The 24,862-nt window shown below is 32.4% G+C and overlaps 1 protein-coding gene across 4 annotated transcripts in view; it reads left to right on the plus strand.

The window, feature by feature from the left end:
• The window catches only part of kin17 (kin17 DNA and RNA binding protein), a 33,763-nt gene extending 9,823 nt beyond the window's left edge, over positions 1-23,940 (plus strand). For all 4 annotated transcript variants that reach the window (XM_076454695.1, XM_076454694.1, XM_076454696.1 and 1 more), the window contains 8 exons: positions 5,610-5,775; positions 8,231-8,339; positions 11,980-12,061; positions 17,539-17,596; positions 18,452-18,629; positions 19,433-19,501; positions 22,897-23,097; positions 23,813-23,940. In XM_076454695.1, the coding sequence (XP_076310810.1) occupies positions 5,610-5,775; positions 8,231-8,339; positions 11,980-12,061; positions 17,539-17,596; positions 18,452-18,629; positions 19,433-19,501; positions 22,897-23,097; positions 23,813-23,884 (935 nt within the window). In that variant the 3' untranslated portion in view covers positions 23,885-23,940. The remainder of the gene's footprint in view (positions 1-5,609; positions 5,776-8,230; positions 8,340-11,979; positions 12,062-17,538; positions 17,597-18,451; positions 18,630-19,432; positions 19,502-22,896; positions 23,098-23,812) is intronic.
• Positions 23,941-24,862: the final 922 nt, after the last annotated feature.

The raw sequence follows: 24,862 nt of genomic DNA on the forward strand, positions 1-24,862 counted from the left end.
CCAAGTACCAGTGTTGGATGTTCTCAACAGGTGTTGTGGACATTGTATCTGATGCTGGTGTTTGAGTGCAATGCTCATGAAATCCTGGCGTTGCTGCAGTGTCCTTATTTGACATTGTAGTGCATCCCCTCATAGGGATCTATAGTGGTTGGGGTCAGTGGGAACCAAAATTTCCCTTTTTTTATTATGGATACTCCAATTAAAATTCTTGATAAAATAGTGAAAAAACAGTTTATAGGTAAATGACCATGTTTTGAAGATTCTGAGCAGCAATCCTCACCATCTGTACCACCTGTTGTATCTCATTTTCTTATATTGCATTCACTTTCAGACAAACCTTTAGAGCAAATGTTTCCTTTTTCATTCAGAAGGGTCTAGAGGGACTTGCTGGCTCTCTTCAGTAAAGAAGCTTTGATCTGGTGATGTATTGGTGGAAACATCGACATCTTAACACAATGAACTCTTCTTGCATTCAAAGGTGATTGGGGATATACCTATTGAGGTTATGCCTCATGTTACTTAGAATTCATCATGAGGAGTTATTGTTGAGGGGGATTTCAAGAACATTCCCGAGTCAGAGATTCTTGCTGGTTTCTTCATTCAAAGAGTTTCTGCAGTGAGGCATGTCTCCACTCGCAAAGATGGAATTATGATGCCAACCAGTGTTCTCATTCTGACATTTACATTACCACATCCACCTGCCACCATCACGGCAGGTTATCTTAATTCAGGGTACAGCCATACATTCCAAACCCTCTCTGATGTTTCCAGTATCAGTGGTTTGATCACTTGAAGACGTTATGTCATGGTTTCTTGATGTGTGCTCGTTGTGGTGGCGAGGACCATGATGCCTATGAGTATGAAATGGACCCTCATTGTGTCAATTGCAACAGCTGCCACCCATCCTACTTTCATTCTTGCCCTAAATGGTTAGAAGAAAGAGAGGTACAGTGTTTGAAAACAATTCATAACATTACTTATCATGAAGCTTGAAAGTTGCTGTCCACCATGACCTCCATGGTTAAAAACGTTGATGAATCAACTTCAACACCCATCTCTGTCCCTTACATACATTCCAACAAGTCCCAATATCCACTTCCTTTGGTTGCAGGTACAGGCATTTCCTCAGGTACATCTTCTTTTCCCACCCCAAGATGCAAAATTATCATTTGTTCATGTCCTCAATCACTGGAATCCCTTTCCATCAGCAAATACCTGCCCAATCGACCCAGGGCAGGAGCTGTAGAGGTTGATAGACCTCCCTCGAATAAAGACAGTGAAGAAAAAAGATGTGGTCATAAACAGAAAGGTTCTCCACCCAATTCGCCAACACATAAATAAAAGTGGCCACCTTGATACAATGGAAATGTTGAGGTTTATGCTCTACTCTGGATGACATCAAAACACTGATTGCTTCCTACCATCCTGTATGTCTTTCCTTACAGGAAACATTTCTGAAACCTGCTGATACAGTTACCTTTCCAATGTTTTCTTTGTACAGAAAAGACAGGCTGTGTGATGGAGGGGTGGCACTGTTGGTTGATCAGCATGTGCCCACCCTGCCTTTACCACTTGACACACCTTTGGAGGCCATAGCCATCTGTTTTTCCTTGGGTTGTACCATCACCATTTGTTCTTTCTTTCTGTTGCCTGGAGAGACCTATGATCAATCAGACCTTGATGTTCTCATTGAACAGTTGCTGTCTCCCTTTTTAGTCCTGGGGGACTTTAATGGGCATCATCCTCTCTGAGGAAGTACTGATATTGATAGGAGGGGTCGCTTTGTAAAGTGTATGCTCACTGATCACAACCTTTCTCTTTTAAATACTGGTTGTTCTACTTAGTTTCATGCACCTAGTCAGTCCTTTGCTGCTGTAGATCTCTCAATATGCTCCCCTTCACTATTCTCCCATTTTTCATGGAGGGTTAAAAATACTCCACGTGGCAGTGGTTGTTTTCCTATAATTTTGAGAGAGATCGGCTGTGGTCGATGCCACCCAACCTGCATGCCCTGATGGAAGCTGGATCATGCAAACTCTCTCTCTTTTACTGCTCTCACAGAACTTGATCCTGCCATTGTATGTAAGCAATCAGTATACTACTGTGTGGCAGCAGTAACTGACTGTATTATACAAGCAGCTGCTTAATGTATTCCTAAAACCTCTACACGTTTCTCATGATATCTTTGTCTGTGGTGGAATCATGCCTGTCACATGGTAAAGAAAGTTCAAAAATGGGACTGGGATACTTTTCTTAGGTATCCCACACTCTCGAACTGCATCGCTTTCCAGTAGGCCCATGCAATGCTCGGTGGGTAAGACGTCAAAGTCAGAAGGAATCTTGGATTAAGTTTGCAACCAGCATATATTTTACCACTAGTTCCAAAGTCATATGGGACAATATTCGAAAGGTCAGCGGGCAGTATAATTCTGTCCCCCTCTCGATCTTGCTCTCTGATGGCCAGGAAGTATTTGATACCTGGAGCATTGTTTATACTCTAGATGAAAGCTTTTGCTGGGTCTCTAGCACTTCTACTTCTTCCTCCACCTTTTCTAGCCATCAAGACTTGGGCAGAGTGATCACCCCTTTCCTTTCGAGCTGATTGTCTCTATGACTGTAATCTTCCCTTCACACTGTTGGAACTCAAACTAGCCCTTCATTGGTCTGGCAGCTCATCGGTTGGACCAGATGATGTATGCTATTAAATGCTACATCATCTGTCTCCTGCTTCTCTTGCTATTCTTCTGACTGCTTTTAACTGGATCTGGCAGAAGAATGTTTTTCCTGATGCTTGGCACCAGGCTATTGTCCTACATTTTTATGATCCTGAGAAAGACCCCAAGATTCCTTCAAACTACCATCTAATTTCTTTGACGAGCTGTCTCTGTAAGACCTTGGAGAGGATGGTTAATGCTCGTCTTGTTTGGTTTCTCGAATCAAACAACCTCCTCTCGCTCACCCAGTGTGGGTTCTGAAGACAGCACTCCACTGTAGACCACCTGAATCGACTTGAAACATCAATCAAAGAAGCCTTTCTCAAATGACATCATCTTGTGTCAGTATTCTTTAACATTGAGAAGGCTTATGATACAATATATATATGGGTTACGTGGCCATTTGCCCATTTTCATTTAAAAATTTTTAATGGACAGGAGATTCCAAGTTTATGTGGGTTCGACACTTTCCCGTTCTTTTCTACAGGAAACTAAAGTCCTTCAGGGCTGTGTTTTGAGTGTCACACTTTTCAGTATAAAGATTAATGCCATCACTGAACAACTCCCTGTCACTGTTGCAAATGGGCTATATGTTGATGACATTCACATCTCGTGTCAGTCGTTGAACATGAGGTATATTAGTGGAGCCTACAGACTGCTCTCAGTCATTTACTGAAGTAATCCACAGCAAAAGGCTTTAACTCCTCTCTCTCTAAAACTGTTTGCATGCACTTTTACCACCAACTGGGTATTAATCCTTATCCTGAACTCTGTATCGGTGAAGTTGTGCTGCCTGTGGTCCCTGAGACAAAGTTCTTGGAGCTTATCTTTGACCGTAAGCTGACCTTTATATCACACATCGAGCAGCTACGGGTCGAATGTACAAGAGCCCTGAACATTCTCCATGTTCTCTCTTCCACCACTTGGGGAGCGGATTGATGTTCTATACTAAACATATATTGTGCTTTTATTCGATCAAAACTTGACTATGTGTCACTGGTCTTTGGCTCTGCCAGAACCTTGGTCTTAAAGATGCTGGACCCCATTCATCATCAAGGACTTCAGCTCTACACCGGGGCTTTTTGTACTTCCCCATTTCAGAGCTTATTTATAGAGTCTCATGAACCTCCTTTGCACCTCTGCCATTTGCAACTGTCTTTAGTATATGCTTCAAAACTTTGTTCCTTACCAAAGCATCCCACCTGAGGTTGTGTTTTTCTTCCTCGGTGGACCATACTTTTTTAGAACACACAATCTGCCACTGCTCCTTTTGGCCTTTGTATCCAGGTGCTGTTGGATAAATTGGGTCTGTCCTTGGATAACATTGCTGTATCTACTGGTCAGCCCATCCCACCATGGCTTCTTACAGTCCCCAATTGTGATGTATCTTTAAGTCATCTGAGAAAAGTAGACACTCCTGATTGGAAATACTGTCTGCTATTTGCTGAACATCTTTCAAACCATCCTCCTATTTATACAGAACTGTACGCCATTTCTCTTGCCCTGGATCACATAGAAGCTAAGCAGTACTCAAACTGCACTATTTATACTGACTTGCTTAGTTCTCTACTGGCCCTGGAATCACTTCATGTTGTTTAACACTCTGGTTTCCCCGGTATTCAAAACTGACTGGCCCATTTCTCTTTAACATCTACTTGTCTGGAACTAATGCACCAATGTGTAGTTTGTGTAACACTCAGGTCACAATAAGCCACATATTACTTTCTTGTCGTCATTATAACTCTCAATGATGGCACAATTTTAAATATGTTCTGTCCCAAGGTTTGTCCATAATGTTAGACAGTGTTATTGGTGATGGTGGCACTGTCCACTTTGGAAATGTTTTTAGTTTTTTAAAGACTGTTAATCTTTTTAATGCCAGTTAAATTTTTTTTAATTTATACATTAGACCTTTTTTTTAATGTGATTCCATTTTAAGAATCACAGTTCATCTAGTTTGATTTGAAATTAGAAAATGGCCATAATGTCAAATAACTTGAAACCAGGACTGGAAAGACCAACTTCAGGTGGCTAACGCTGTTGTATGAATTACCTGTTAGTCATCCTGGTGAGTTATTATTAAAATTTTATTGCAAGTCTTTTAAAACTTTTATTACTTTACTTTTTGAAAATGGCCGTAACATCAAATAACTCGGAACCAGGAGTGGAAAGGCCAACTTCCTGGTCTTCCTGGGGAGTTATGATAATTATAATTATGCTACAGAAAGTCCTTTACATCTTGTACAACTTTAGTTTTTCTCTTAATGTTGTGGGCTAGATGTAAACATTGGTTTTATGTTATGTTTTTTTTTTAAAACTTTGTTTTTTTTTACCATAATTGCCTTTTATGAAGTTTACTAAATTTACTTTAATATTAACTTTTTACCAGATGTTTGGTGCAGATGGCCTAGCTGCTTTCTGCCATAAAATACCAAATAAACCAATTGCGACACCCTGTATGTATACATATAATTACTAATGTCACCTGTGACACCCTGTATGTATATATATATATATATATAATTATTAATGTACCCTGTGAAACCGTGTACGTATACATATAATTACTAATGTTACATGTGACACCGTATATGGATATATATAATTACTAATGTCACCTATAACACCATATATGTATACGTACAATTACTAATGTCACCTGTAACACCATATATGTATACACATAATCACTAATGTATCATTATAATGTTTAATGGAATACATTTTATCCAGAAAGAGTTTTTTTTTTTCTATTCTTAAAGAAAGCTCTTACATTCATCATTGTGGATGTGGATGAGAATTAAAATGTTTCTGAACATATTTGTCTTTTCAAGTTTGTTGTGTTAGTAACTGAGGAGGTTTGTAAAATATTAATTATACCTCTGTATTTTTCAGGGACTAAGCGTATCCATGCCAACCAGGTGTATCAAGAATACATCTCTGACCGGGATCATCTTCACATGAATGCAACTCAGTGGGAAACTTTGACCGATTTTGTGAAATGGCTTGGTCGAGAAGGGTACTGTACCGTTGACGAGACAGAAAAAGGCTGGTTTATCACGTAAATGTCTTTATTGTGAATGTTGTCTTTCAGTGAGCACAACTGATAAATGTTGATATTGAATTTGAAGATTCAGAAAATAGGCTTTTGTTGTGTGTTCTTATAGGGTGGTAATGTAGATATATAGTAAAGCTTTGCTGACCTATAGAAATAGATATAAAAATTTAATGAGATAGACCTATATGTTTTACTATTCAATAGTAAATGGCAGTTGTACAAAAATATATTTTAGTTAAGATAGATCAAATGTAATAGTACTTATTGTGCACAGTTTATCTTATACTGAAAGAAAATGTAATGTTAAAGTATGGTTAAGTGATTTCTAATATTTGTGATGTTAGTGAAGACAGTCTAATATGTAAACATAAATAGTCCTAGCTGTATGTTTGAATCATTACAGGTAATATGTTGATTGACAGTGCTTACATTTTTTTGTGTATATAATTATGCCTTCTAGTGGATCAGCAGGACAGTTCACTGAGGTGAACACGGTTCAGATAGTTCGTTGTGTAGCTTTGTACTAAAATAACAATAGAAATATACATATTTAAACCTATATTTTGATATGTTTTGTGTTTTGCACAAATTATCCAACCTACATAAGTGATTATACCATTTTTAACGTACATGTTAGAATTACATGTCATTCAGGGAAGTACCTTAAGGATGTTTACAGAATACAGAGGCTGAGTACTTTGATGTTAAAGCTATATGCAAATCAGCAAGTTATGCGATAACTACAACAATATAAAGCTGTATAGGAATGGAATGTATCAGAACTACATTTTGAAATTTGTAGCATTTTATAGATATTATAAAACAATAGAAGATTTGCTTACACCCAGATTATAAATGTATGTTCAGATAATACATTTAGAATTTACAAAATTAGGAAATCCCTTGTACTTAAACACAGTGGAAAACAAAGAAACGTGGATGAAGTTGTGAAAGTAGGCCCATCCAGATAAAAGATCTACAAGTTGTATCTGAGCCTTTCTAAACAAGGTGTGGCATCTCGTAACAGGTTAGAATCCATGAACATGAATACCAGTGGTAAAATTGTCCTAGGCAACAGTATTCAACATAATCAAGAAGGATCTCCATCAGAAAAAGCTGTTTCAATGACACATCTGTTCAACCTTTGCATATCTCAAGCAGCTATAAAATGAAATAAATATTTATAATAATCTGTATGAAAACATACTGGTCAAATCACAGAATGTAGCACCTGTAGATTTCCCTATGATCAGACTGTTGAAATGAGCACTTTAAAACCACTGTCGTTTTATTACAAGTGGATTATGGAAAGCAGCAGGGAGGAGTAGTGTGAATTTGAAATGGTAGCCTTTTATGACTGATGTTTTTGCAGTAGAAATTAGTGCAACATTATTACAGTAAAGATGTATTGTTGTTAGTTAGAGCATGAGCATATTTAGCAACATGAACTGTAAAGATGTGATGAGGCCATGGATTCATTTTAACCCTTTCTGTTGAATTATGTAAACCATTCTCCCAAGTATTTTTAAATACTTACCAAAATTTATTCATATATTATCATATATTACAATATGCTACCAAAAAGTTAAATATCTGCTTTTTTTAGCTTCTATACAATGAAATATCTGACATGGAAATAGTTCATATGTAATTAAAAATCTGACACAGAAGTAGGTGATATATAATTAAAAATCTGACACAGAAGTAAGTGATATATAATTAAAAATCTGACACGGAAATAGGTGATATATAATGAAGAATCTGCCATGGAAGTAGGTGATATATAATTAAAAATCTGACATGGAAGTAACTGATATATAATGAAGAATCTGATGTGGAAGTAGGTGATATATGATTAAAAATGTGACGTGGAAGTAGGTGATATATGATTAAAAATGTGACGTGGAAATAGGTGATATATGATTAAAAATGTGACGTGGATGTAGGTGATATATGATTAAAAACCTGACATGGAAGTAGTTCATATAGCATACAGTAGTTAACCTACAATAAACTTTATAAAGATTTTGAAAATTTCTGAACTTTAAATTCATGTATAATAGAATTGATAAAATATTTTTTGAAGTTAACTGTTAGAAAGTGGTTTAACAGTATTCTGTGGTTGTTTGTCACACCTGAACTTCAAGAGATTTTGTGTGAGATAAACCAAGTCTAGCATCACTGTACTTGAGTTTATTATTATGTATTAATTATTGTTAATAATCTTAGATATAAGGTGTCAAAAAATTTTAACTTACTGCTATATATTCGTACAAAATGTATTGTGATTCAGCATTGATGTTATTTTTATAGTTTGGTTTGTTTCGTACTGCTTAATGTTTATGCTTCCCCAACCTGTTTATCATGAATGATCTGAACTGTGGAATGCAATGCCTTTAGTGTTTCCAAAAACATGTTACAAGAAGTATATATTTTATATCAGATTTGTTTATACTAGATATATAGACAGAGATCCAGAAACCATTCGCAGACAAGAAGCTGTGGCCAAAAAAGAGAAATTGGACATGGACGATGAAGAAAGGATGGCTAAATTTTTACAGAAACAGGTATAAATAATCTTTCTATTATTAATCGAAGTTTTATAAACATCTAGGAATCTGTTTATGATCCACATTTCTTGTTATAACTATATTTGTTTGAGATATAAAAATGAACATGGCTTTCATTGCCATAGCTTGATAAAGTTAGTTTGTTTTCTATTATTTCTTAAACATTTTATCCACAATATTTGAAAAAGTTAATTTACGTACCAATTTTTTTCTTGGAAATAATGAAAATATTTTCTTTAGTGTTACAATTGCTTGAAAACATAAAATAAAGACAGCTGTCAGTTTTCATTTTTTTACTAACTTTCAACATCAACATTTTGAAGTTTTTATACTCTATGTGTCAGTACCACTTATAACAGTCCAACTTACCTGATGAGTCATGTTATTCAGAGGTAGGCTTCTTTGGCAAACTCTTGTGAGGTACACAAGATAGATCTGAAAACCATAATGGGCAATCTGTTATAGATGAGTGCTTGAAAACAAATTGCTTAGTGTGCTTTTTACCATCAGTGTTAAGTATAAATTCTTGAAAGTTCATTTGTGATAATGAGAAACCCATTTGAAGTAAAAATCTATCTCAGGATGGTTGGTATGGGTATTAACACTTTTATTAATAAAGCAGAGAATAATGTTTCAACCTTCTTAGGCCATCTTCAAAGGTTAAAACATTTCTCTCTGCTCTATTAGTAAAAGTGTTAATACCCATACCAGCCGTCCTGACATACATTCTTGAAAGTTAAGCTCTGAATATATTAATGACTCACTGCATAATGGTGTTTGTTTTGGTTCCACAAAATACAGTCTCTACAGAAATTGAGTCATAAAATGGGACAACATTGACTTGACAACACAAATCAGTAACTATGTAAACAAGCAGGAAACACAAGTAAACTAAGTGCACTTATTAATTATCCTGCAGGAAATAGTAAAATATACTTACCATTGAAAATGACTCATCATGTTATTCCTGATGTTACTGTTAGTTACGTGTTGATTGATTTTAACCTGGCAGTATTTTAGGGATATTTTGACCTACATTGCAAAATAGTGCAGAGTTGACCTCCTGCACACAATGAGTAACCAAGACTGTAAGTACAGGTCATTTTTTGTCATTAGTGTATTCTGTCTGATATAAAATTCTGATACAACTGATTCCTATCTTGCGATGATTGTTACACATGATAACACCCATGACAACAAATGAAATTATCTTCAACAATTGTTATTTTAAACGTTGTTTAAACATGGGTACATATAATCATACCAGAAAAATATTGGCTTAACACCACATTGAAATGCAAAGGTTTTCATTTAATTGTTAAGTCCATTTATAGCAGTAAAGTTAGAAAATGCTTTAAAAGTTATTGAATGTAACCTTGAGGAAAAACCACAAGATACAAACTTTTCTTAACCTTCTCACAAAGTGTGCACACCTCAAAACCGTTACATTCAGAATTTAATTAAATCACTATGTTATCATTGTATGAATCAAATTTCAATATTATATAAGTGTTAAATTGTTCATTTTATAAGGAAATGTTTTTAAAAATCATTAATCTCCCCCAAGTTGAAAAGTATGACATTTGCTCTCTAGGTCTTCCCATTTTTGTAATTCATTTAACATCTCTCCAAGAAGGATGGAATTTAACATAAATTACTCATTATATTGTTATTACCCAAGCAAAGCATAATTTTATCGCCTTCAATTTAATTTGTTTATCAAGCCATGAACTTTTGAATATCAGCTCCACTTGCCACACCCACTTGTCACATCCTGTCTATCACAAATTACCATGAGTTCTCTCATGTTTTAAACTGTCAAATGACATATTATATTACATTGTTTTCTGGTTCAGTTACCAATCTATTATCACAGAAATCATATTATCTGGCTTAACTGAATTTTTAAAGGCTATTATTGCATAAAAAGCCAGAAACAGTTGTAGGACTTTGTTTACTTTTTATATGTTATTATTTTGTGTTCTTAAGTGCTTTATTTAATTAAATGAAAAATTATTTTGTATAGTAGTATCATTATTATAAAAGAAAGTAGGCTTAAGTTTTACTGATGGTTGTCAGCTGGCTTTTCACACACATTCTTTGTTATTATAAAAGTAAATGAAGGATAAGAATTAGGAACTAGTGAGGTTAGATTAGATTAAAAAAGAACCTTCATAATATATGTTTTTTAAATAGTTGTTGATTTGATACAGTAATGTTAACTATACATTCACTGAGGGAATTACAACTTGTGGAATTATTAGCTTTAAATTACTTATGACAAATATTTGTGTCTTCATGTTACAATGCAGTTGTTGTAGAAAGGAAAAAGTAATTTGATTATTTTATTGTGGTGGTTACAGTGTCAGTCAGATTTACTGAATTCACATAAACTGTGTAGAGTAAGAAGTAGTTAAAGTATAAAGTTGTACTGAAAAACTTTTTATATTTATTTGGGATGCTTAAGAAATAATGTAGTTAAAACAAATCAAGCTTTAGTCTAATAAAAACAGAAGTTACAAATATGTTTGGAGTTAAAACAAATCAAGCTTCAGTCTAATAAAAACAGAAGATACAAATATGTTTGTAGTTAAAACAAATCAAGCTTTAGTCTAATAAAAACAGAAGTTACAACTATGTTTGTAGTTAAAACAAATCGAGCTTTAGTCTAATAAAAACAGAAGTTACAAATATGTTTGCAGTTAAAACAAATCAAGCTTCAGTCTAATAAAAACAGAAGATACAAATATGTTTGTAGTTAAAACAAATCAAGCTTTAGTCTAATAAAAACAGAAGTTACAAATATGTTTGCAGTTAAAACAAATCAAGCTTCAGTCTAATAAAAACAGAAGATACAAATATGTTTGTAGTTAAAACAAATCGAGCTTTAGTCTGATAAAAACAGAAGTTACAAATATGTTTGTAGTTAAAACAAATTGAGCTTTAATCTAATAAAAACAGAAGTTACAAATATGTTTGTAGTTAAAACAAATCAAGGTTTAGTCTAATAAAAACAAAAGTTACAAATATGTTTGTTGTTAAAACAAATCAAGCTTTAGTGTAATAAAAACAAAAGTTACAAATATGTTTGCAGTTAAAACAAATCAAGCTTCAGTCTAATAAAAACAGAAGATACAAATATGTTTGTAGTTAAAACAAATCAAGCTTTAGTCTAATAAAAACAGAAGTTACAAATATGTTTGCAGTTAAAACAAATCAAGCTTCAGTCTAATAAAAACAGAAGATACAAATATGTTTGTAGTTAAAACAAATCAAGCTTTAGTCTGATAAAAACAGAAGTTACAAATATGTTTGTAGTTAAAACAAATCAAGGTTTAGTCTAATAAAAACAAAAGTTACAAATATGTTTGTAGTTAAAACAAATCAAGCTTTAGTGCAATAAAAACAAAAGTTACAAATATGTTTGTAGTTAAAATAAATCAAGCATTAGTGTAATAAAAACAAAAGTTATAAATGGTTTTGCTGTTAAAAAAAAAGCTTTAGTCTTGATAAAAATAGATGTTATAAATGTTTCACTGCTAAAAGAAATAGAGCTATATTCTTCAAATAAACATTACAAATGTGTTTACTGTTAAAAGAAATCAATAAATAAAACTAATAAAACTTTCTTATCCAGATAGAATCAGGAAAAACTCAAGAGAATTGTGCAAGGGAAACTGTGTATACTGAACTACGTAAAGAAAGTGAGGAGGAGAAAGGTAAATGTAAATTAATATTTCTATGAATTCACTGACATAGATTAGAGGTATTGGTAGGGGTCAGAGGGCATGTCATCACAAGCTGTGAATATTCTGTACTTTGGCACTTTGAATCTTCAGTAACACAATGGCAGTTGTGAGGATGTGTACTTAACCAATTGACACGTATTTGAAAATTTCTTGATAAATACGAATGAAACAGATTTGAGTTTTAAACCTACATATAGAAGTTATATATGCATGTACATAGTCATTAGAAAGAGCATATTTTACACCATAGTATAATAACGTTTATATTAATATTGACACACAATTGTTGTCACAGAGTACACGCAACGGACGTTAGTATTGTTGACTGTATGATTGACTTTTGCACTTATGGTTGTTTTTTTTTAGCTAAATATGTTGTAGGTAGAGATACAGTTTAAATTGTAGTTAAATATATATTAGATATCTTTTAAAATGCATAATAGAAATGCTTAAACATTTTTAAATATGCATCAAACTTTGTGTTTATTCTCAAGGTTTATGATATTATACAGTGCATGAAAGTTTGCTAAATGGCTGTGATCTTTGCAAGATACATTGTAACATGTTAAAAAAACATTTACCATAAAAACTTTTGATATTTATTTGTGAAATTTTAGAGAATATGCAAGTGAAATATGAAAACTATGAGATGAAGAAATATATTTTATGCTTAAAATGAAAATCACCTTGCACTTAAACTATTTACAGTTTGAGTGCAAATAAATGCAATAAGTAAATAACACCGTGATTTGAAAGATGTAACTGAGATAATCTAATTCTTTGTGTAGAACATGACAGGTGATTCATAGTGTGATCCTTCATCTTTTACACAGGAACATGGCTGTGTCTTGAGTGTCACACTTTTCAGTATCGAGAACAATGCTATTAATACACAGCTTCTTTCTACAGTTGCAGATGGCCTCTGTGTTGACAAATTTCACATCTAATGTTGGTCATTGAGGTTTATGAAATGACAATTTCAGTCTGCCCTCAATTGCATATTGAAGTTGACCACAGCAAATGGCTTTACCTTTTCCTTTATTAAAACTATTTGTATGCACTTTTAACACCAGTGAGTCTGCATCCTATTCCAAACCTCTGTCTCATTGATGTTTTTTGTCCAATGGTCAAGTGTTCCAGGGTGTAAACATCCTCCATGTCCTCTTTTCCACCTCTTGAAGAGCAAATCAATGTTGTGTACTCAGGATTTATTGTACCCTTATTCAATCCAAACCAGAGTATGGGGCTCTGGTTTGTGGTTCTACCAGGGCCTCTGTCATGAAGATGTTGGACCACATTCATCGTCTGAAGCATCAGCTCTGCACTTCTTCAGTCTGGAGTTTGTACACTGAGTCCCAGGAACTTCTTGATTATCTCATCCATTTTTATCTTTCTCTGCAGCATGCTACCAATCTTCAATCCTTACCACAACATCACATCTGGAGATGGGTCTTCTTTCCTTAGTGGTTTGTGCTCTTCTGTAATATATAGTCTGCCATTCTTCCCTTTAGCTGTTGTATCCAGGTGCAGCTGGTTTATTTGGGTCTTTCCTTGGATGATGTTGCTGTCTCCACTGATCAGGTTATCCCACTGTGGCTTATTACTCTCCCCATCTGTAACATTTCTTTCAGTCATCTGGGGAACACAGATACTTCCAATTAAAAATACTGTATTTTCCAAACATCTTTTGACCATTCTTCTGTTCCTGTTTATAAAGATGATTTCAAAATCAAGTGACTCTGTGGGCTTCATGACGGTCTTTTGTGGCACAGTGGCTGCTCACAGAATCCCCTCTACAGTTTATGTATTTATTGCTTTGTTGTATTCCATTTATTTTGCCTTGGACCACATGCACTACACCAATCATACTGTTTACACTGACTCTTTTAGCTCTCTGATGGACATGATATTACTTCACGTTAGTTCTCATTAATATTCAGCAATGAATGGCCCAATTTTGCCTACCTTCTGTTTCCGTGCAGTTCTGGATACCTGGCCACACTGATACCACAAGTAAGTCTTTCTGCTCTGGTGCAATCAAAACTCTTCCTGTCCTATATAATGACTTCAGGCCTCTGTCAAGGCTTGGTTTTGTGTCAGCTGACAGTTCCTTTTGAGTGAACAATGTCATAACAAACTCTTCCTGATTATACCTGTTCTTGTTCTCTGGCCTAATAGTTTCCATAAAGATCAGAAGGAAAAAGTTTTGTCTACACTACACACTAGTCACAGTTTTTTAACTCATTATTTTCTTTTATCTGGTATTAACCTACTATAGTGTAGCTTTTGTCATGCTCAAGTCATAATAGCTCATATTTTACTGTCATTGTGACCACCATGTCTTTTCTGTGGATTTGACCCTGATATTGGACAGTGTCATTTGGTTATGGCAATGCTGTATAACTTAATAATGTTTTTAGTTTTTTATGAGCCATAGGCCTTTTTAATTCTCTTCAAGTTTCTTTTTTACCTGATTTTTAGTCTGTTTATTTTTAACTTAATATTATTTTACATTTTATAGTTTTTTGCAGTTTACATTTTTACTGGTTGATTGGAGCAGATAGCCTAGTAATTGTGCACCGAAAAATGCCAAACAAGCAACCATCTTATAATAAACTTTAACAAAATCTTCTAGTTTTTGTGGGGAATGCTCAGAGTTATTGAATTGATGTTGCATAAATGTTCGTCTCTAGTCGATTAGTAATCATGTCTGCCCTGCCAAAAGGGTTGATTAAAAAATGAAATTTTGTGTACAAAACTATTATTTAGTGACAGCAAGCAGAAGATTGGGAAGGTATACTTACAGTATTAAAAGATATAGTATCACTAATATCATGGTTACAGGAGGATTACTTCCTTCATGGTTATGGGAAGATTACTGTTTTCATAGTTATGGAAGGATTACCACCCTCATGGTTACAGAAGGTTACTACCGTCATGGTAATGGGAGAATTACTACCTTCATTATGGGAAGGTTACTGCTTTTGTGGTTATGGGAGGAACACCATCCTCGTGGTTAGGGGCTGGATGCAGCGTAGTTAAATCAGAAAGTTTAGAGATTATTTATGGGTTTAAAGCTGTCTGTGTTTTGTGGATTTCTGTTGACTCTTACTAAAAATTTTCATTTTATATAAATTAATACTTAATTTCTTATATAATATACATTTATATCACTTGTTTACAATTTACTTGTTTTGTTAAAAAGAATTATTTTTTGCCATTCTGTGGTTAAATATAGTTTATATTAAAAATTAGGGGACATCAAAAGACCTTTTTTATCCATCAAGTATATCTTGACTACTCCTTACAGGAGAAATAAAACTTAGAGTAATTTGACCCATAGTTGTTCTAAATACCTGACCTTTTAACCAACTGATTTTGGAATTCAACAAAGAAAAATAACCTTCTGTACCAAATATTATTTTCCTTAATAATTTTTAACATGTCAATTATATCCCTTCTGGCTCTTTTGTTTTTAAAAAAAACACACTAACATATCTCAGTCCAGTTGTCCTCTTCACACTAACATATCTCAATTCTTTTGTCCTCTACACACTAACATATCTCAGTCCACATATCCTCTACAAACTAATATCTCTCAGTCTGTTTGTCCCCTACACACTAACATATTTCAATCCATTTGTCCCTTGGAAGTATCTCACCAACAAGACATTTTAATATGTATAAATGTTTGGTAAATTATTTGGTCATAAAAATTTTGTAAACGATGAATTTTTTTTCTCTTCGTGGTGTTAATATCTTTGAATGAACATACACAATCTTTGTTAGAATCTCATTATAAAAAAATGGGTGTGGGTTAGAAAAGAATTGGTGAAAATATATCATTTTTAATAGAATAAGTAGTATGAAAGATACGTGAGAAATGTTTTGGAAAAAGTCACACTGCCACCATTAACCTGAAAGTAATTCATATTTATATTCATGATAGTGGGCCTTTATAATACTAAATACAATATTACAGTTATGGATTTGGAAAAAAAAACCTTCAAGTAATTTTTCAAACTTGTAAGTATATTCTGGATAAATGAGGGAATTATTCTTGAATTTGTTTTTGTTTTCAAGCCTCCCAGGGGATCTTGCTTCTCAGTAACACTTTCTTCAGACCTGTCATCATACACCATAAGTGTTTTTCTTTCAAACTACTCCCTACAGTCAACAGAAAGTATTGGACGTCTTGTTCCTAACAGTCTGTACATCAACACATCATTTGGTTTTGGAAGAGATGTCCTAGAGTTGACAGAAAGTAGGTGTTTACTGTTGGGGTTGATGATCTCCAAGAAAATATGATGGTGGTTTGAAGTAGTTCTACGTTCAAAGGTTTTGAATCTTGAACATTCTAAACATTCTGATCTATTTGTAAGATACAATTGAATCTAAAACCAATGTTAATTAAAAGAATGACATTGCCTCAGTTAGATGTAAAAAATTTCTTATGTCAATTGTCAGTAGTTCTGTGGGGTCTCTAAACAACTGTTGTTAACTGTTCTGGGATCTTTAATTTATTAGGGGCGAGAGAGTGCTTAGGGATTGATCCTAGCCATTAAGATGGTGTGACCCATGCATTTGTTGGGTTTGAGATACTGATAAATGAAAGTTAATAGGTGTTATTGTACATTAAAAGTCAGTAGCATGTTGATGATGGATATCAGATTGAACTTAAAAACAGTCTTCTGATATGTTTATTTTTTTGAAGATACAACTGAACTTTTTGTTCTTTAACATTAAAAATATTGTTTCCCTGTTATGGAATTATATGTGTTTAGATTTATTATTACAAACATTTGTAGAACTTATATCCAGTAGCTGAGTGTCTAAACATAATAAAGATACTTTTACAACATTTGTTTTTATGATATGTACAACTCTAAGAACTTTGTCTCAATGGAATGTCACTTTGTATTAGTCAGGATATATTAGAATGATCATGGTCATATTATTTAATACAGATGTGTTTAGAGTTTGTAACTACCCAAATTCATTACTCTCCCACCCCACTGAGTCAAAGGGTTTATAATATTAAGTATTGAATTTCGATGCACATGCTGGGCGGAGCACAAATATAGTAAAAATTTAAATTTTTTTTGTTAGTTATTTGCAGTTTATTTCGTTCTGAACATCTGTAAACAACATGACAACTGTTGTTGCTTGTAGTTTATGTGAATCAGAATATTTATTAACAACATGATAATTTGTAGTTTGTTGTTACTTGTAGTTTATTTGGATCTGAACATTTGTAAACAATGTAACAACTTGTTGTTACTTGTAGTTTATGTGAATTAGAATATCTAAACAACATGATAACTTGTACTTTATTGTCATTTGTAGCTTATTTGGATTTTAAAATGTATACAAAACTTCATGTTGTATATTTCATAAGTTACATTTTATTTGGATCTAGATGTTTGTAAAACACTTGTATTTTTCAGTTACTTTCAGATTGTCTGGATCTGCTAAAGGTCAGGAGGTAAAGGCTACAACATCTAAGTATGTAATTTTTTATGTTAGTTATGCTGTCTTTGTTGAATTTATATTGTACTTTTTATACACACGAGTTCAGTACCAGTTACAAGTGAGAGGCAAGCATAAATAAATACTTATTTTTCTATAAAGACATACAAGAATATAAATTAATGCTACATCACGTACCTTGTTCTCACAACTAATATAATACTATAAATATATAGTATAATGTAATGTAATGTAATATAATATAATGTAATGTAATGTAATATAACATAATAATAATATAATATACTTTCAGGTATAATGAAAAACTGAGAAAAGTTAAAAAAGTCAAATTAAGCAGAAAAATTGATATAAATCATTGTTTTATGGAATGAAATGAAATATTCAGCTGTAAGAATGTAGAATACGAAAAATCTCAAAAATAATTATGATTGCACCATGCCATGAGCATGCTTGATAGCAATGTGAATTGAACCAAAGCTTCTAATACCATGAGGCGCCTCACTAGCACAAGCCAACTTGTAGATGAAGAAAGCTGAATCACTCAGAAACAGTATAATGAGAAATTATAATACATCAGTTACTTGTATATTTGGAGAAATTGAAAACAGTGATAGCCAAACACTGTGATTTTATTGTTTTTGTGAAATTAATTGTAATTTTCTTATTTTATACAAAAAAATGTACTCATTTTTTATTCAGTTTCTCACCTAGCTCTAGTTTAAAAACATCCATTTTATATATAAAGTTAAATTGAATAAATAACCTTTAAGTTGGAACTCTCTTGCTGTTTGCTATGTTGTGAGAAAATAGTAGACTTTATAAATTTTATTTTATAATACTCTGTTTCATTAAACTTTCTTAATATTTCAGATTAACAACAAACACTAATCCTTTGAGTAATATACTTGTTTCACCTGGTGGAGAAAAAAGGAAGATACAAAAAAATGAAGTAGGGCAGAAGAAAATAAAATGTGTTCTTGATGAAATAATGGAAGAGCAAGAAAAGGCTAAAGAAAGATTGAATCGGAAAGATTATTGGCTAACACCGGTATGTATAACTGATGAATCTGAAAGATTATTGGCTAACTCCGGTATGTATAACTGATGAATATGAAAGATTATTGGCTAACTCCGGTATGTATAACTGATGAATATGAAAGATTATTGGCTAACTTTGGTGCATATAACTGATGAATTGGAGAGATTATTGGCTAATTTCAGTAGGTATAACTTTTGAATTAGAAAGATTATTAGCTAACTCCTGTATATAACTGACTTTGTCCTTGTTAGAATGGACTTACCATAATATGATATTTTCACAAGCCTATACACTCCTGTATGAATAATGGACATTGTCCTAGTTAGAATGGGCATACTACAACATGATATTTTGATAGGCCTACATACTCCTATATGTATAACTGACATTGTCCTTTAGTATGGACATACTACAATATGATATTTTGATAGGCCTACATACTCCTGCATGTTTTACTGACATTGCCCTAGTTAGAATGGACATACCACAAAATGATATTTTAATAGGCCACATACCTCTTTATGTATAACTGACTTCTTTAAAGGTGACGACAGATTAGCATCTGAAGTGTAGAATAAAAATCAATTAACAATTAGTCTTTTTTGATCACGTAAGAAACAGTTATTATTCAGTTACCAATGAGACTTGGAATATCTGAGGGCTTTGGTCATCACAGGGGTATGAATAAGTTTAGAAATTATTGCATTGTCTAAAGAGTATGTGTGTGTGTTTCTTGTGTATAAGATTAGCTTTTAAAAGTTTGTATGTACACTTTGATCAAATGGTATTAATGAATTGTTTTATTACCACAGGGACTAGTTGTGAAAATTATTTCAAAGCAACTAGGTGAAAAATACTACAAGAAAAAGGGGGTGGTACAGGTAAGTTTCTTCTCTCAGTGAAACTCAAAAATGCTCTAGTGTTATAACAGGTAAGTTTCTTCTCTCAGTGAAACTCAAAAATGCTCTAGTGTTATAACAGTTAAATTTGTAAGAATTTAGTTGATGTCTTGCTTCTGGTTTATTCATCACCATAGGCTGTTATTGTACTTTTATAAAAAAGCAAGTCACTGCTTTCATTGTATTGGTGAGTGGATTATATCTAGGTAGGTAGATATATAATTTAAAATTTTTTTAAATGCTTGAACACAAAACCTAACATCTAAACTAAACCACCTAGTGTGTAGATTTCTTTTATTAACAGTGTTTGGCCTAACTATCATGTTCCTTGCTGTTTAAGGTTTCCTCATGTGCATTGTTAACTTTTATAAAGTAAACTGTAAAAATAGTTTATGAAGTCCATTGTAATTTCTTTTTTCATGAGCTTAAAGTCGTAACAGAAACTGTTAATGGTAATAGCATCTAAAAGCATTGGGAATATTCCATCATATTATTCATAACTAAACCAGAAAATAATGGTTATAAATATTATAGCAAATATGAAAACATTTTAGAAAATAAATTTTTTATAAAAATACTTTTTTGTCACTAGAGGCAGTTGTTTACCTTTAAATAGTTAAAATTTTTTCATTACAGTCAGGACTGGAAAGACAAAATTCAAGTAGTTGGGCCTGTTTCAGTTTTCCTAAGTTATTCTTGAATAATTTTACTAGAGAAGAACTACAAAAATGTTGAGGTGTGATATATACCTCAGTTTAAAATCTTTTAAACTTTTATTTAAAATGTCATTGCTTTAAAAAAGAGCAGAAGTTGGAAGTAACCTATAGTAGAATGAATAGGGTAGGTATGTTATTATTTTTTCTACTTTAAGAACTATTAGCTGGAGGCTGAGAAAAATAATTTTTAGTAGAAATATTTTTGGCTGATTTTATTTGTTTGATGTTAAAAGAACTTTTAAGGGTAACTGCCTTCCCACAACTGGCTGTGGACAGTATATGGTGGTGGGAGTTGAGATGTTGTGCATGCAATCACTCAATTCAACACCGTTAATTGTTTTCCATGTTTCCTGATTAGTTATTCATCTGTATTTGGATTCTGTCTGATAAGTGGGATATCTGCAACATGTTTGAGCGCTGTCACTACAGATGACTTTCGTTATGACTTTAAGGTTACAAATGGAAATTACAATGGACACTATAAAATATTTTTATGCTTATAGTAAGTTTATTATTGTTTTATAGTGCTAATTTTTTTGTGGCTCATTAACAATTGATGTAATTAATAATATAATAATTTTGAACTATTTCTCTCATTATATATAAAAACTAATTTACATTTTGTAGAAACTACATTACATACCTTAGTTACATATGTGTGTGTCCATATAATTTAAAATGTTTACTGAGTTTCTTTTAAACACATTTGTATTTTTCACTTTTCCTGTTGCTTATTTAAATTTATTTTCATTGACAAAAGTTGACCAGGAAGTTTGACATTAAATTCCTATTCAGCCACCATATTTCTTGTTTGAAACATCTTTATAATCAAGAGGAATTTAAACAGTGGTTTCTGAAGAGTGTAAGGAAGTACAGCTTTATATCTGTACTCTTGCTATTTTGTTATTTGACAAGGAAGTAGGCTGAGAACATTTCTCAGCTGTTTGTGTACGTAACTACTTATTTGAAACTTGGTAAATAAGCGTATATTACTAACTTGTGATATTGAACGTTTTAATGCATATATTTGTTTATTAAGTAATTAAACAACTCTACACATCAGTAAAATATTTCTTTCACATTATTACTCACCAGTAATGAAATACTTAGATATATTAAGATTTCATGTATAGTTTGCAAGTGATCTAAGAATGTATAAAACATTTCTTAGTTGAATGTGTGACATCATTACATTTCTGTTGTTACCCCTCAAAAAGTTTTCATGGTAAACTTTCAGTATGGTCAAGTGAGAAATAAACATATTTACAAGTACAGTTTATTTTCAAAGAAAGCAAAATTATGTTAGTCACATAAAAAGTTAATATACATATATAAGATAAATAATTTTGTATATGCATTTCAGAACTTAAAAAGCAATTACTTAAATTGCTAAAGAATTAAATTCTTTACAGAAGTAAAGAACAAACAAAACAGTGCACATAGTAGCTTTCATCTGTGTGTAATATAACTGTTATTGTTGTAAACTTTCATCTGTGTGTAATGTAACTTATCATTTTTCATCTGTGTGTGATATAACTATTATTGTTGTTAAAACTTTCATCTGTGTGTAATATAACCATTATTGTTGTAAAAACTTTCATCTTAGTTTAATATTACTATTATTGATAACATTTTCATCTTAGTGTAATATTACTATTATTGTTAAAACTTTCATCTGTGTGTAATGTAACTGCTTATTTTTGTAAAAACTTTCATTGTAGTGTAATATTACTATTATTGATAAAACTTTCATCTGTGTGTAATATATGTTATTGTTGTTAAAACTTTCATCTGTATGTAATGTAACTGTTATTTGTAAAAACTTTCATCTGTGTGTGATATAACTGTTAGTGTTGTAAAAACTTTCATCTGTGTGTGATATAACTGTTGTTGTTGTTAAAACTTTCATCTGTGTGTAATGTAACTGTTATTTGTTCAAACTTTCATGTGTGTGTGATATAACTGTTGTTGTTGTAAACTTTCATGTGTGTGTAATATAACTGTTAGTGTTGTAAAAACTTTCATGTGTGTGTAATATAACTGTTAGTGTTGTAAAAACTTTCATGTGTGTGTGATATAACTGTTAGTGTTGTAAAAACTTTCATCTGTGTGTGATATAACTGTTGTTGTTAAAATTTTCATCTGTGTGTGATATAACTGTTAGTGTTGTAAAAACTTTCATCTGTGTGTGATATAACTGTTGTTGTTGTTAAAACTTTCATCTGTGTGTAATGTAACTGTTATTTGTTCAAACTTTCATGTGTGTGTAATATAACTGTTAGTGTTGTAAAAACTTTCATGTGTGTGTAATATAACTGTTAGTGTTGTAAAAACTTTCATGTGTGTGTGATATAACTGTTAGTGTTGTAAAAACTTTCATCTGTGTGTGATATAACTGTTGTTAAAATTTTCATCTGTGTGTGATATAACTGTTAGTGTTGTAAAAACTTTCATCTGTGTGTGATATAACTGTTGTTGTTGTTAAAATTTTCATCTGTGCATAATATAAACATTATTGTTGTGAAAACTTTTATCTGTGTGTAATATAACTGTTGTTGTTGTTAAAACTTTCATCTCTGTGTGTGTGTGTGATATAACTCTTTTTGTTAAAACTTTCATGTGTTTGTGATATGTACTTAAATTTTGATTAATAATTGTTAGGAGATGAAAGACCTCTATGTTGGTATTGTGAAAATGCTCGACTCAGGTGATGTACTAAAGCTTGATCAAGCTCACCTTGAAACCGTCATCCCAGCTCTAGGACGACCTGTGCGAGTTTTGAATGGAGCTTACAGAGGATGTGATGCCATTCTAATGGACGTAAACCAAGAAAAATTTTGTGTCACTGTTAAAATTGATTCGGTATAATAAATTATTTTTTCTGTTTTGGAAATAGTACTTTTTTTTTCTTGATTTTGTAAAGGGGAATCGTGGTTAAATTAAATATTTGTTTATTGTGTGTGTTTAAATGTGTATATATATACACTGTAGTTGCTCTCTTAAAGATCAAATATGTTAAATGTTTTTTTAATATGTAATTTTGTTGTCACTTGAAACAGTCTTAGGCCCTTAGAGACCAAAACATTTTCATTTTAAAGTATTGGAATCTAGTTTATTTTCTAGGATAACATGGAAGTTCCATTTTTTTGTTTTTATAATACATCTAGTTAATAAGTAGAAGAATTTTGTGACTTCTAAATACATATTCTAGTTACCTCTAAACCAGTGGGTTCCAAACTGTGTTGTGGGAAGATGATGCTAGGGGTTTCACCTAAGAATAATTAAAAACATAAAAACCATCACAAACACGTAATGTAGGTGGCAGCAGGAGTGTTGCACAAATCAAAATAAGTGGGTGAGGTTGCGGTCAGTGACAAACTTCTGAGAATCAATAGTCAACTAAACATTGGTAACTTGTATGTAGTAAACAAATGCTTTGAAACCAGAAGTTTATCATAAAATTGTGCTTACGAGCTGTCACTAATAATCCATAGTTTCATTATAACTTAGATGTAGTCTATGTAAAAAATTAGATAATTATTTTTGTCATTAAATTTGTTAATTTATACTTTTTTAGGGTCCAACAAGAGGAAGAATTGTAGATGGTGTTAAGTACGAAGATGTTTCAAAAATCCACAAAATGTCTTGAAGTAATATTGTATGTAGGGCTACATTGAGTAAATAAATCTTCATGTTTTCATCATAGCACTGTTTAATAAAGTGTTCTCACAAATGTTTCTTTTTATCACAAATAAGAGTAACGTTTTTATTGGGAAAATGTTATCTTTAACAGAACATTCACAAATGACATTTATGGTGTAATTTCTGATGACACCTATCTTGTGACATAAATAACAAGTCCCAACCAAACAGCAAGCTGGTAGTTACTGCTTATCATTTGAATATTATTAAAAATGTTTACCCAGTTTTTTCTGGTTAATGACATCCTATGAATTTTATTCTCCTCACAGTAGAAGTATTTGAACCAAACTGTAAGAAACTTTCTAAATAGTATAGTATCTAGTTTTAGCTTTGTAGATATTATAGGGTTTTTCACTTAGTTTTCTGTCATTCAGATTGTTGTGTAGTTAAAGCACTTGTTTTTTAGAAATACTTCCTGTTGATCAGAAAGTCTATTTTATATGTGTAATTACTTTCAACTTGATCAGTGTCTTTTATTCAATATGTTGTTACCACATCGGGCTATAAGTGAAAAACTGGCAAGATTCATTGGCAATGTACAACATGACCTTACAAGTTTTAGGTCAGGTTAATTGACATTATTTTTACTAACACTATTATTGGTCAAGATCAATTTATATCAGTTTCTTTTTAAAATTTACTTATCAATAACATTCACTCCCTATTTGAGTCACCAAAATAGTGTGTTGCTTATGGGTACTGTTTAAACACAACTATGCTTACTTGGTATCTTATTGTGCAAAAAATTTCAAGAAGGAAAAAGGTTGTGTGAAGAAATACAAGAAATTCCCATTGTTAGTAGCTTAGCTCTTCTAAACTTCTCACTAACCTCCATTCTTTTGTGCAGCAGCTACATCTAATTACTTCTCTAAAACTATTCACTCTACAATGATGCAAGTGATTGAGAAACTGCTCTAGCCACATG

This window comes from Tachypleus tridentatus, chromosome 9 (genome assembly GCF_004210375.1).
Source record: "Tachypleus tridentatus isolate NWPU-2018 chromosome 9, ASM421037v1, whole genome shotgun sequence".
In the NCBI taxonomy this organism is placed as follows: Eukaryota; Metazoa; Arthropoda; class Merostomata; order Xiphosura; family Limulidae; genus Tachypleus; species Tachypleus tridentatus.